Source organism: Carcharhinus amblyrhynchos, chromosome 22 (genome assembly GCF_965287045.1).
Source record: "Carcharhinus amblyrhynchos chromosome 22, sCarAmb.v2.hapA, whole genome shotgun sequence".
Classification (NCBI taxonomy): Eukaryota; Metazoa; Chordata; class Chondrichthyes; order Carcharhiniformes; family Carcharhinidae; genus Carcharhinus; species Carcharhinus amblyrhynchos.
In genome coordinates, this window is record NC_137345.1 from 6,012,917 (window position 1) to 6,026,161 (window position 13,245).

Consider the following 13,245-nt stretch of genomic DNA (forward strand, 5'->3'; position numbering starts at 1 on the left):
AGGAAGAGGCTGGCTAGGGTGAATGTTGGTCCTTTAGAGGATGAGAAAAGGGACCTAGTGGTAGGGGATGGGGATATGGCTAAGGTATTGAATAACTTTTTTGTTTTGTTTACTGTTTTTTTGTTTACTGGAGTTCTATGAGGATGTGTCTAGGGCGGTGGATAGAGGAGAGCCGGTGGATGTGGTCTTTCTAGATTTTCAGAAGGCGTTTGACAAAGTGCCTCACGAGGTTATTGCAGAAGGTCGAGGGACATGGAGTTGGGGGTAGGGTGTTAGCGTGGATAGAGGATTGGTTGTCAAATAGGAGGCAGAGAGTGGGGGTCAACGGGTGCTATTCGGATTGGCGGATGGTGACTAGTGGAGTGCCCCAGGGGTCGGTGCTGGGGCCTCAGCTTTTTACCATTTATATAGATGATCTGGAGGAGGGAACCGAGTGTAGAGTGTCGAAATTTGCTGATGACACCAAGATTGGGGGAACGGCAAATTGTGCGGAGGGTGTGGAGAGTCTGCAGAAGGATCTAGATAGGCTGGGCGAATGGGCCAGGAAATGGCAAATGGAATTTAATGTTGGCAAGTGTGAGGTGGTCCACTTTGGTAGGAAAAATGGTAGGAAGGACTATTACTTAACGAGGCGAAAAACTGCAGCAGGCGACGGTGCAGAGGGACCTCGGGGTCCTTGTGCATGAGTCACAAAAACCCAGCTTGCAGGTGCAGCAGGTGGTCAGGAAGGCGAATGGGATGCTGGCCTTCATAGCGAGGGGGATTGAATATAAAAGTAGGGAGGTCTTGCTGCAGCTGTGTAGGGCATTGGTGAGGCCGCAACTGGAGTACTGTGTGCATTTTTGGGCGCCGCACCTGCGCAAAGATATTTTGGCCTTGGAGGGAGTGCAGAGGAGGTTTACGAGGCTGATACCGGAGTTGAGGGGGTTGAGCTATGAGGAGAGGCTGAATAAACTGGGCTTGTATTCGTTAGAGTTTAGAAGAATGAGAGGAGATCTCATTGAGACGTATAAGATGATGAATGGGATGGATAGGATAGAGGTGGAAAGACTCTTCCCGCTCAAAAAAGACAGTAGGACTAGGGGGCACAGCCTCAAGATAAAAGGGGGGCGGTTAAGAACGGAGTTGAGGAGGAACTTCTTCACTCAAAGGGTGGTGAATCTCTGGAATTCTCTGCCCGTTGAAGTGGTGGAGGCTGCCTCGCTAAATATTTTTAAGACGCGGGTTGATGGGTTTTTGATAGGAGAGGGGATTAAGGGTTATGGGGAGAGGGCGGGAAAGTGGAACTGAGCAGCGACAGATCAGCCATGATCTTACTGAATGGCGGGGCAGGCTCGAAGGGCTGGATGGCCTACTCCTGCTCCTATTTCTTATGTTCTTATGGCACTCTGAAAGCTCGTGCTACCAAGTAAACCTGTTGGTCTTTAATCTGGTATTGAGACTACTTACAACGCTTATCCTAACTCCACATCACCTCTAATATCAGCAAGGTTCTGTGACTTCCAGTATCAATTACAGAAATATATTTATGTCATCTTCAGATCAAGCCAGTTTAATTTTCCAGAGTATCATGTCCCAATATATTATGAACTTTCAGTTAATACAGTACTTTATAAGTGGACAGCGACTATTAAAATGGCAAATCATGTGACCTTTTTTGTTTTGAACTCAGGCAGTCCTAATTCTCAAGCGAATATCTAATTAAATATGGACATTTACAGTTGGCTGGGGAATTTGCAGATCTTTGCTTTAGTCCTTTTGTGTTGATCTATCCTTAAAACAAGCAGCTCACCTGACTGTGTTTCATTTTGGACAGAAAGGATCATTGAGGCTCATGTGAATGTATCCAGTCAACTTTCCAGAGTATTTAGATGGTTCTGCTCATCCTAACTAGGCTCGGTGAACCTCAAACAACAGTTCAGATTGGTTGGTTAGAAACAACATAGACACCTGACTTTGTTTGGAAAAAGGACTTAAACTCGAGGAAACCATTTTGTTGTCTGTTTTTAAAAGCAGCAAGAAGTTGCTTGCAGACAATTCCACCAAAAGCGATCGAACAAGCTGCAAGTCACCCAAGCACCGTGGTAATACAAAGCAATGCCTTGAAGTGGGAGATCTTGCCAGATCTTTCCCAACTGTTCCAGTTAAAATTTACCTGAGAAACAACCTAGAAGTTGGATTACGAGGAACCTCATAGCCTGCTGAGAGTTCCATACTTTACAATTGCAACTTAACAAACTAGAGGCCTGTCGTGAAATGAAATGGAAACTGAGATATTACCTTCAACTGTATCAATCTTTGCATTTGAGATGAGTGAGTGAAACATAGCATTGATAATAAATAACTTCCTTTAGTTTTAAACTCTCAAAAAACTTGCTGTCTGAATTGTTTTAATTGGGATACAGACACTGAAGGTAAGAATACACCCATCTCTTATGTACGGACATACTGATCTTGGAAACACACACTCTGTCTGCAACACAGAGGAACAATAGATTTGCTCAAAAGCCACAACAAATGAAAAAAATCAATGTTCTGGAGGGCCTTGTGCTGTAAGAGGCATTGTGCTTTAGATGGAAGCTTTTAGAATCGTTTAAAATATTGTGTATGTTAGAAAGGAAAAGACTGCAATTTATTGATAAAGTACTTTTGTTATGTGGTTGCTGCTGCAGTGTAGGTACTGTAGCTGCCAATTTCCACAAACTTCCACAAATTGCAGTGCAGTATGTAACCAGAGTTTTTTGTGATTGAAAGACTAAGAGACCTCCCCTGTTCTGATTTTAAAAAGTGCCATGGGCGGCAAAGCTTCATTCTAACATCTTAGCTGAAATATGACACCACACACAGTGCAGCATTTCCTCAGCACTGAATGACTAGTGTCAGCCTAGACTGTGGAAATTCTGTAGTGGGGCTTGAGTCCACAATCTTCAGACAAAAATTAAAGAATGCTAACTTGAAGCCCAGGCTGATGTCATTAGTTGGTATTGAAATGTCTGTAAAATTTACCTGTATCTCTGCCAGTTTTGGTGCATAGACAAAGCTAGATTGTAGAAGTATGATTTGCATTTATGTAGCACCTTTTAACTTAAAAAGAAATGTGCCACGATGCTTCACCACAGCATGATCAGATAAAAATTGATACCAACTCAAAAATTATTTTGAAGGTTTTTCAAAGCTTGGTCAAATGTTTTTAAGGAGGAGGGAGAAGTTGCAAGTTTTAGAAAGTAACTCTGAGGCCCAGGGTGGCAATATGGGACAACGCTTGGCCACCGATAATGGAACAAAGAGTAGAAGATGCTTAAGAGCCCAGAGTTGAAGGTGTTTGTTATTCTTGGATAAAGAGATAGGGTGGGATGAGACAATGGAGTGAGCATTTTAAATTTGAGCTGTTGGTAGACTTATGCTAAAATTCATATCAGTAAATAGGGGTATAGATGAGTGGAACTGCATGGATTTTAGATACAAGTTTCACATTTTTGTTTAAACTCAAGTTTATAGGAGTTGGAAAGACAGCTAAGAGATCATTCCAATATTTGAGCCTGGAAGCTACAAAATCATGGATGAGGTTTTCAGCAGCAGGTGTGCTGAAGTTAGAGCTGGGAGTAGGTTGTCTTTGTCATGGAAAAGCATGAGGTTGGAAGCTCAATTTGGGTCAAAAAGGATGATTTGATTTTATTGGATTTATTATTGTCACGTGTGTGTATTAGTATACAGTGAAAAGTATTGTTTCTTGCACCCTATACAGATAAAGCATACCATTCATAGGAAAGGAAATAAGTGAGTGCAGAATGTAGTGTTATAGTCATAGCTAAGGTATAGAGAAAGATTAGCTTAGTGCAAGGTAAATCCATTCAAACATCTGACAGCAGCAGAAAGAAACTGTTCTTGAGTCGGTTGGTATGTGATCATAGACTTTTGTACCTTTTATCCCAATGGAAGAAGGTGGAAGAGAGAATGTCCGGGGTGCATGGGGTCCTTAATTATACTGGCTGCTTTTCTGAGGCAGCGCAATGTGTAGACAGAGTCAGTGGATGGGAGGCTGGTTTGCATGATGGATTGGGCTACATTCACCACCTTTTGTAGTTCCTTGCAGTCTTGGGCAGAGCAGAAGTCATACCAAGCTGTGATACAACCAGAAAGAATGCTTACTATGGTGCATCTGTAAAGGTTGAGCTCGCAAATGGTCTCCATCACTGAGAAGTGACTGGGAACAGATAAAATTGTTGGTGAGAGGACAGTTTGTTGCAGTGGATGAAGGAAATGGCTTTGATCTTCCTACACCTTAATTGGAAAACATGCTACTCATCCAGATTGGATGATGAGACAAGCTGGTTGATGATACAAGCAGTGGGAGGCTCAAGAGAATTAGCGATGACATAGAGATGGGTATCATCACCATAAAAGAGAACCTGGTGAAAACTTCAGATGATGTCACTGAGGGTCACTGAGTCAATGTGAAAGTGGGAAGACCATAAATAGATCATACGGTAATGTGTTCATCTTTTTCAGAGATGGTATCATAACCTTATATCAAGTAGTGGAGTTGTTGATCTGTTCATGTTATAGTGATAAGCTGCATTTGGTGTGGAATTATCTTATGACTTGTTATGTAATGTAGTTAATATCATTGGAAAAGATGTTGATGCTGATTAGTACATGTGATAATGTATAAAACACTTCTTTAGGATTTTTGACTTGATCTCTGAACATGCTGCTTGATGTTTGTGGAAACAGCATGCCGACAAATGCTTTTCATTTTAATTTCTTTAACTGCCCCAACAGTAAATCTCATTCCAATTTAAAAAATAACTAAATATGTTGTAGTGTGTATGTATGTGCGTGTTGTAGGGTGGGAAGTGGGGGGACAGTGGTACAAACAATGATTTGGCATTTATTTTTAATCTTTTCCCCTTCAGTAGGTCCCCGAATGATCCTAATTTTCAACTTCAAAACTTGTCTGGTTGGCAAAAATTTTAAAAAGATATTTCTGGCATCATGTGTCCTAAGTCTTCATATATTCACTAGAAATGAGAGTTGCTTTAGCAGTGAGGAATGTTAACTCTTTTAATGCATTACGCTGAATCAAGAAGTTTTGTTCACTGGGGCAAAATCCATCTTTTTAATTATTGCCTTTAACACTACAAAATTCAGTTCTACCTGCCACTTATTGAGGTCCTGGTTGTTTTATAAAGTTAGCCATTTGATAGTTTTGTTTAATTACTGAAACTTAATAGGATGTAATGTTGAATCATTTGTCCCCTCAAAATTTCACACGCTTCACATTTTTGTGTGGAATTTCCAGAAAGATAAAACACCCTCAGCCAATGGAATTAAAATATAGTTATCTTGGAGTGTTGGCATGTTTTTGAACAGAATGGCTGCATTTCAAAATGTATGGACTGTCTTAAACTGGACTATGCAAATTCTGCTGTTTATAAATTGGACACATGCACTGCTGTGTATTCAATTAGATTTTTACTTGCTGAGTGAATTTGCATGTGTGGCTATATCTTTGCCATACAGTGTTTGACTGATTTTACATATCCATCCTGGAAAAATCATTTTTGCATGTGTATTGTACTTCATAATCTCTCGTCAGCTTCCTTTTGTGTTATAAAACAATTTTTGCTCTGTTAAAGGCTAGTGATATTCCAGCCTTTGTTGCAATTACAATTAAACTGTACATTTGATTTTTCTTTTACATTTTTATGACTAAGGAACTGCCTAAACTAAAAGAGATTGAAGATAATTATATAAACAAAATGGATGTCGCGCAACTGAGCAATGATGAATTAAAAGAGCAACTTATGAAACATGGAGTTACACCTGGTCCTGTTGTGGGTAGGTACAAAATTGAAAGGTATTCTTCTACACTGTTCAGTCACTGCCTATTGTTTCTGAATACAAAAACAATGGGAATTTCAAAAATTTTTATTTTTTTGTTTTTTTTTTGCTTTATTTGTAAGTGGCCACTTGTAGACTTCAATAGGATAAAGACTACTTCTGTTGAATGCAGCTAGACTATGTTCTGATAATACTTCTGTTTAAAATTCAAACAGCATGGTGGCACAGTGGTTAGCACTTCTGTCTTGTAGCACCAGGGACATGGGTTCATTTCCAGCCCTTGGTAACTATCTGTGAGGAGTCTGCCCATGTGCTCCCCATGTCTGCGTGTGGTTCCTCCAAGTGCTCCAGTTTCCTCCCACAGTCCAAAGATGTGCAGGTTAGGTGGATTGGCCATGGTGAATTGCCGCTTAGGTCTGTAAATTTAGATGGATTAGCCATGGTCAATGTGTGGGGTTACAGGGGTAGTGTGTGTAAGATACTCTGTCAGAGGGTCAGTGCAGACTCGATGGGCTGAATGACCTCCTGAATGGTAGGGATTCTATAAACCTGTCTTTAATTACAAGGAGCTCCTGTGAGTGACATTATTTAAGACAGTAGCAAAGCAAAACACAGGATGTTGGAAGTATAAATGCGGGAAAGTCAGCCAGTCTGGCAGCACCTGTGAAGAAAGGAATATGGCTAACATTTCTGGTCTGACCAGACAGTTCTGACCAAAAGTCACAGAACTGAAACATTGGTCTGTATTTTCAAAGCCAGATAAATTCCTTGTCCTGTCCTCACCTGTTAAGTAACCTATTTGGGCAGGAGGCGAGCTTAGTATGCAGTTAGAGGCATCAGGTACCTCCAGGAGATGGGAGCTGTCTGGCTGACAGCAGTGACAAAGGCAGGCTGCAGCCTCCTTGCAGGATAGAGTAGACAGTTCTTTTGAAGGTAAGGAGGTGAAATAGGTGGAATGTGGCCAAGGACTGCAGATTAAGGTACAGTACTTGATCTGGCACTACTGAGCCCATCAAATTTAAACTTAACCCAAAGACAAATAAACTTTCTTCAGTCCTGATGCAAACCTCATTTCCATTCAGTAACGTGCACCCAGCTGTTAAAGTTTGCTAGAAAAACATAATTCCATTCACAACCTCACATGCCCCTTAACAAGTCCATAAAAGTTTACTGAGTCATTAGTTGTCAGCAAGTGTGTTTTCCATACCTCACCAGCTCTTTGGAAATTGATGTATCTTGGAGGCATTGGGGTCCCAAGATAGCCTGAGGGAGAACGATTTTAAAATTGTCCCTGCACCAGGCTCCAACCCCTCAGCCATTTGAAAATCAAAACTGTTAACTCTGTTTCTCTCTCCTATTGTGATCCTGGACCAGACCCCCAAGTGTTTGGTTTGATCCAATAAGAGACCAGTGACGACTTGTTTAAAGTAGACAAAGTTTGAGATCGAACTAAGAGAATGAGGTCACAAAATTCCACTGTTTTGAACAAACAAACTTTCCAAAGTTAGAGAAGTAAAACAGTCTGCAATGTACAGCTTACACTCGAACATTCAAGTCAGCTTGAGCAACAAATGAATCAGCTGCCAAACTGTGGATCTGCATCTCTCAGTGCACATTATAGATCCCATGGATTCCTCAGCAACACATGCAGATGCCAGAGACACTGTGAGTTATCTTCACAAAACATTCCAATTTTGCACTTTTGAAGATCTAGCCTTGGAATTTCCCCAAAGCGCACTAATTCAGACTGTCTTAATAATTACCTACTGCTGGTTGTTCAGTCTCTTCTGAGAATGTGTTCTCCCGGATTCCAGAAACTGTTTACATGCACAATTTCAGCTATTAGCAAGCAGCTAGCTTCACTGAGCTGGTGCTGTGTTTCTGTGACCACCAATCATTCTTAACTGCCGTGGGCTTCCTTGACCCCATTTGCTGAACTATCAGTTGTTCCCAGGACTACTTTATGTCAAATGGCTCTCAGATCTTCTGAATCCCAACTCCATGGACCGCTAACAGCACTGTTTCTGCCTGGAACCCATTCTTTCCCTGACTGATAAAAAGAAAATTGACTGCCTCTGAACTCCTTTTCGCTTGCAGATTTGGGTGACGTATCAAAATGCCTCCAGAGAGGCCCTTATTAATAGGCAAGAACAAATGTAACAAGCATTGAAATGTTACTACTTTCACAGAATGCTAGCTCAATGTCACATGGGACACAAAAAAATGCATTTTATCACAAATACTGCCTGAGCATTTCTAGTTTTCCCTGTTTATATTAAGGTGGTAGGACTGTTGGTGTGACTTTAACAAGATACAGATTTTCAAGCAAGTTGAAAGATTATTGCTTCTCTTATGTTGACTCCCACAACATCAATGCTTTGATTTTAAAATGCTTTTCTATCTGTTCACATCTAACCAGGGCCTCATCCATCACCTCTGCAGACTTCTTCAGCCCTACAAAACTCTTGAGAACTTATGTTCCTCCAACTGCAACTTGTGTATGTCCTGCTTTTATCCCCTCCATGCTGACTGTTAATAGCTGTTTGGTCTCTGTTTTGGCATACCACACCACTTTCACTCATTCAAGACTGCTTCAAAACTAAATCTTTTGACCGAGCTTTGGCCACATGCCCAAATATTTCCTCCATTAGTTCAGTGTCTAATTCTGTCAGATTTTATATCGTTGAAGTGCATTTGGGTGCTTTATGATTATAAAAGTCAGCTATTGTTATTGCTCTGTTTCTGTACAAATGTTCTTGATTTGAGTACTGTAATGATTTAACTTTTTTCACTGTAATTTTATCTCCATGGTATGTTCTCGATTTTTATCTTGTTCTACCTACAGAAATGCTAGTTGATGGTGAAGTTTATTCCCCTATCACACATTTGAGTCTATGTTAGCTAAAGAAAAATACAACTTCTACAAATAAGCCCTTGCCATTTTGCTACACTTTGTTTTTGTCTTCTCAACTTTCCATTTTTCCTCCTTCCACAATGAACGATCCTAGTATGGTCAAGAAGGTGTATGGTGTACTGGCCTTCATTTATCAAGGGATTGAGTTTAGGAGTCGGGAGGTAATGCTGCAACTTTATAAGACCCTTGTCAGACCCACTTGGAGCACTGTGCGCAGTTCTGGTTGCCTCACTACAGGAAGAATGTGAAAGCTGTTGAGAGGGTGCAGAGGAGATTTACAAGGATGTTGCCTGGATTGGGAGGCATGCCTTAGGTTGAGGGAGCTAGGTCTCCTCTCCCTGGAGAGACAAAGGTTGAGAGGCAACCTGATAGAGGTTTATAAAATGTTGAGAGGAATAGATAGGGTGGATTCTCGGAGGCTATTTCCCAGGGCTGAAATGGTCGCTATGAGAGGACACAGGTTTAAGGTGCTGGGGAGCAAGTACAGAGGAGATGTTAGGGGTAAGTTTTTCACTCAGAGGGTGGTGAATGAGTGGAATCGGCTGCCGTCGGTGGTGGTAGAGGCGTCTGATACCGGAGATGAGGGGGTTGGCCTATGAAGAGAGACTTAATAGACTAGGTCTGTACTCGTTGGAGTTTAGAAGGATGAGGGGGGATCTTGTATGTCTCTGTAAGATAATGAAGGGGATGGATAGGGTAGAGGTAGAGAGATTCTTCCCGCTTAGAAAGGACAGCAGGACTAGAGGACACAGCCTCAAGATAAGGAGGGGGGACAGTTTAGATCAGAGTTGAGGAGGAACTTCTTCACTCAGGGTGGTGAATCTGTGGAATTCTCTGCCCGTTGAAGTGGTGGAGGCTACCTCGCTAAATATATTTAAGTCACGGGTAGATAGGTTTCTGATAGACAAGGGAATTAAGGGTTATGGGGAGAAAGCAGGAAAAATCAGCCATGATCTTATTGAATGGCAGGGCAGGCTCAAAGGGCTAGATGGCCTACTCCTGCTCCTATTTCTTGCTGGAGTCTTTTAAAAGACTTCTGGATGAGTACATGGGATTTAATGGGATTGGGAGTTACAGATAGTTCTATGACCTGGTAGGTATGGATATGATCGGCACAACTTGTGGGCCAAAGGACCTGTTTGTGCTGTAGTGTTCGATGTTCTAAACAGGCATACAAAATCACTTTGATTTTGTCAGTTTCCTTGAATGTGCTTCTATTTATTTATTTATCCATGTCACAAGTAGGCTTACATTAACATTGCAATGAAGTTACTGTGAAAATCCCCTAGTCGCCATACTCGGGCGCCTATTCAGGTACGCTAAGGGAGAATTTAGTATGTCCAATGCACCCAACGAGCACATCCTTTGGATTGTGGGAGGAAACCAGAGCACCCAGAGGAAACCCATGCAAACACAAGGAGAAAGTGCAGACTTCACAGACAGTGCCCCAAGCCAGGAATCAAACCCAGGTCCCTGGTGCTGTGAGGCAGCAATGCTAACCACTGTGCCACTCATATTTAATAATCATTTCTCATTGTTGATTTTTGTTGACCTTGCTCCCTTTTCTGTCCTCTTGTAGCCACTACAAGGATGGTTTATGAGAAGAAGCTACTAAAATTGATGGGACAAGGTCCTGCTGTGCCCCCGCTCAAACAAAATGGAACAGGAGATGTTGACCAGTACTCGGACAGTGAAGAGGAAGACGGTAAAGTCAACTTCATTTTCAGTATAAAAGCAGAGTATTATAATTGCTAGAAATATGCAGCAGGTTGGGTAATATTTGTTGAGTTAGAAGCATAATTAGGTTAACCTGAAATGTTAGCTCTGTTTCTCTCTCAAAAGATGCTACTTTACCTACTGTGTGTTTTGATCATTTAGTGTTTATATTTCATGTTTAGTATCTTGCATGTTTTCGAAGTCACAGTCCATGCAAGTAGTAATGTCTAAAACTGGAAAAGCACTGCAAACCAGGCAGCGCATGAAAGAAAAGGACAGGTAATTTTCTCTAATGTCACCCCCTCAGTAGAGCTCAAGTTTCTTCAGTAACTCTTGCTACTGCTTTTGCCTCCAGCCTCCCCTCTGGCAAGCTTGTTTCTCTAACTCTAAGTGAATTTGAGTGTAATTTGCATTCGCTACATCATGCAATTGGCCAGTCTGTAGACTTAAGAATCTTTTGATCACGAAGAAGTGATCATGGAAGAAGAGAGCGCATTTTACTGAGTGGCCATGTATCAGGTGAAAAAGTTATTTTAAATTCTGGCTTTTCTTTCATAGCAAAGTGCGCTCCAGTTTTAAAAACACAACTAAACAAGTATTCCGTGTTGCCAATCCAGATTCCAGAGTGAAATTTGATCCCATATAACCTTCAGACTCAAGCAAGGGTGCCACCATTGAGGCAGTACTGACACTTATTGATGATTAACTGTGGAAGAAATGCATACCCAACCTAAGTTACAACTTACTTCCCTAACCATGCTGTGAGAAATAAACATAGAGCCACGTAAGTCAACTTTGCATTGACTACTTACAGGAATAACTGGCAAAATTGAACTCAGGAGCATATCTGTGATAGGCCTGAATTTGTAACATTTACAGAATCCTTATACTAATCCTAATAAAAAGATGATGTCTATACGGAGTCATCTAGCTGTTTGGTTATTGAGTTTAGTGTTTTAAATGTATGATTAAATACAGTCCAAGAGTACACATTTTGCATTTTGTCCATCTGTAGAATCATAGAATGTTAACTGCACAAAAGGGTTCATTGAGTCTGTGTCGTCTAGTTCCAATCCCTTCCCCGTTACCATGCATATTTTTTACTTTTGGGTGCTTATCTCATTTCCTTTTTAAAACCATTTTTGACTCTACCTCTGTCACACCGTCAGGCAGTACTTTTCAGATCCTAATTATTCACTGGGTAAAATAATGTTTTCTCATTTCATCTTTAGTTCTTTTGCCCATTACCTTACATTGGTAGCTACTGGTTCTTGACTGTACCAAAGGTGGCATTTTGTTCTCTATCAGTTCTGTCTAGTTCTTAGTGATTTTTGTATGTTTTCTATCAAATCTCCTCTCAATTAGGAAAATAATCTCATCTTTTCTAATCTGACCTTGTAACTAAAGTCCTTCATCCCGGGAACTGCTCTCGTAAAGGTCTTTAATATCTTTCTCCAATGCTTTCATATTTATTCTAAAGTCTGGTGCCTAAAATTGGATGCAGCACTCAGTTGAGGTCGAACCAGTGTTTTATCAATGTTCATCTTAACTTCCTCACTTTGTACTCAATAACTTCAGTTTATAAAATTCAGGATTCCATTTTATCTTTTTAACAACGTTCTCAATCTGCCTTGTCATCTTCAACAATTTTGTGCATGTACATCCCTGGATTTCTCCATTCTTACACTGCCTTTAGATTTGTATCTTATTATTTATATTGCCTCTACCCCTTCCTTTTTTAAAATAATCCATAGCAAATGCCAATGGCTGTGCAAGCATTTATTGCCCATTCCTAATTGTCCTTGACCTGAGTGGCTTGCTAGGCCATTTCAAAGGGTATTTTAAGGGTCAACCACATTGCTGTGATTCTGGAGTCACATTAGGTCAGACCAGATGAGGATGGCAAGTTTCCTTCCCTCAAGGATATTAGTGAACCAGGTGGGTTTTCACAACTTTAGGCTTTTAATTCCAATTTTTTTTAATTGGATTCAGATTTCACTATATGCCATGATGGGATCGAACCTGCCTCCCCTACCAAAAGTTGTAATTTCATTATCGTGTGTGAAATTTAATCTTCAGTGTAGTCCACCAGCCTGTCTGTCCTTTGTGAAATCTATCACTATCATTATTTTGAATCTAAAGCACAGAAGCAGGCCATTTGGCCAACCAGTCCGTGTAGTATTTATACTTCACTCAAAACTTTTTTCTCAGCAAAATTTGCCTTTGTAACTATTCTTTCTCCCTCAAACGCTTAACTAAACTTCCCCTTAAATACATCTGTACTCCAAATCAAATATCCTTTAGCAATAAATCTGTTGTTTCCTCTGGTGTTATGGTTCAGGTCAGAAACTCCAAAGTGTTTTATGGAGCCTGCCTGGATCATAAGTTTTGCACCTTGAATTTTGGCTAGGGTAAGCATAAGATGTTTCACTTCAAATATGATTCAGCTGACCACGAGAGAGCTTTCATCAAACAAAGTTTATATAAGAATATAGTTAACAAGTATGGAAAGAAAATTAGTAGTAGTTTTTATCAATTACAAACCAGAAACAAACAATCATGATATAGTATAACCCTTAATGAATATAGAAGCTGTCCCAATCAAATCAGTCCCATAAGCAGACCTTTTCCACAGGTTTAAAACAGCAAAGACTAATGCTCACATGATATTGGAACTGAGTCCTTTGGTTGGAAAACTTAAACCCTGACCCCCTCAGTCTTGAAATTCCCAGAACAAGCAAGCCACAAACATCAACTGCCTTCCTCCAGGA

The 13,245-nt window shown here is 40.6% G+C and overlaps 1 protein-coding gene across 2 annotated transcripts in view; it reads left to right on the forward strand.

The window, feature by feature from the left end:
- LOC145356830 (lamina-associated polypeptide 2, isoforms beta/delta/epsilon/gamma-like) overlaps positions 1 to 13,245 on the forward strand; it is a 47,940-nt gene that overhangs the window by 20,406 nt on the left and 14,289 nt on the right. For both annotated transcript variants that reach the window (XM_080209743.1, XM_080209742.1), the window contains exons 2-3: positions 5,718 to 5,841; positions 10,338 to 10,463. In XM_080209743.1, coding sequence (XP_080065869.1) covers positions 5,718 to 5,841; positions 10,338 to 10,463 — 250 coding nt within the window. The remainder of the gene's footprint in view (positions 1 to 5,717; positions 5,842 to 10,337; positions 10,464 to 13,245) is intronic.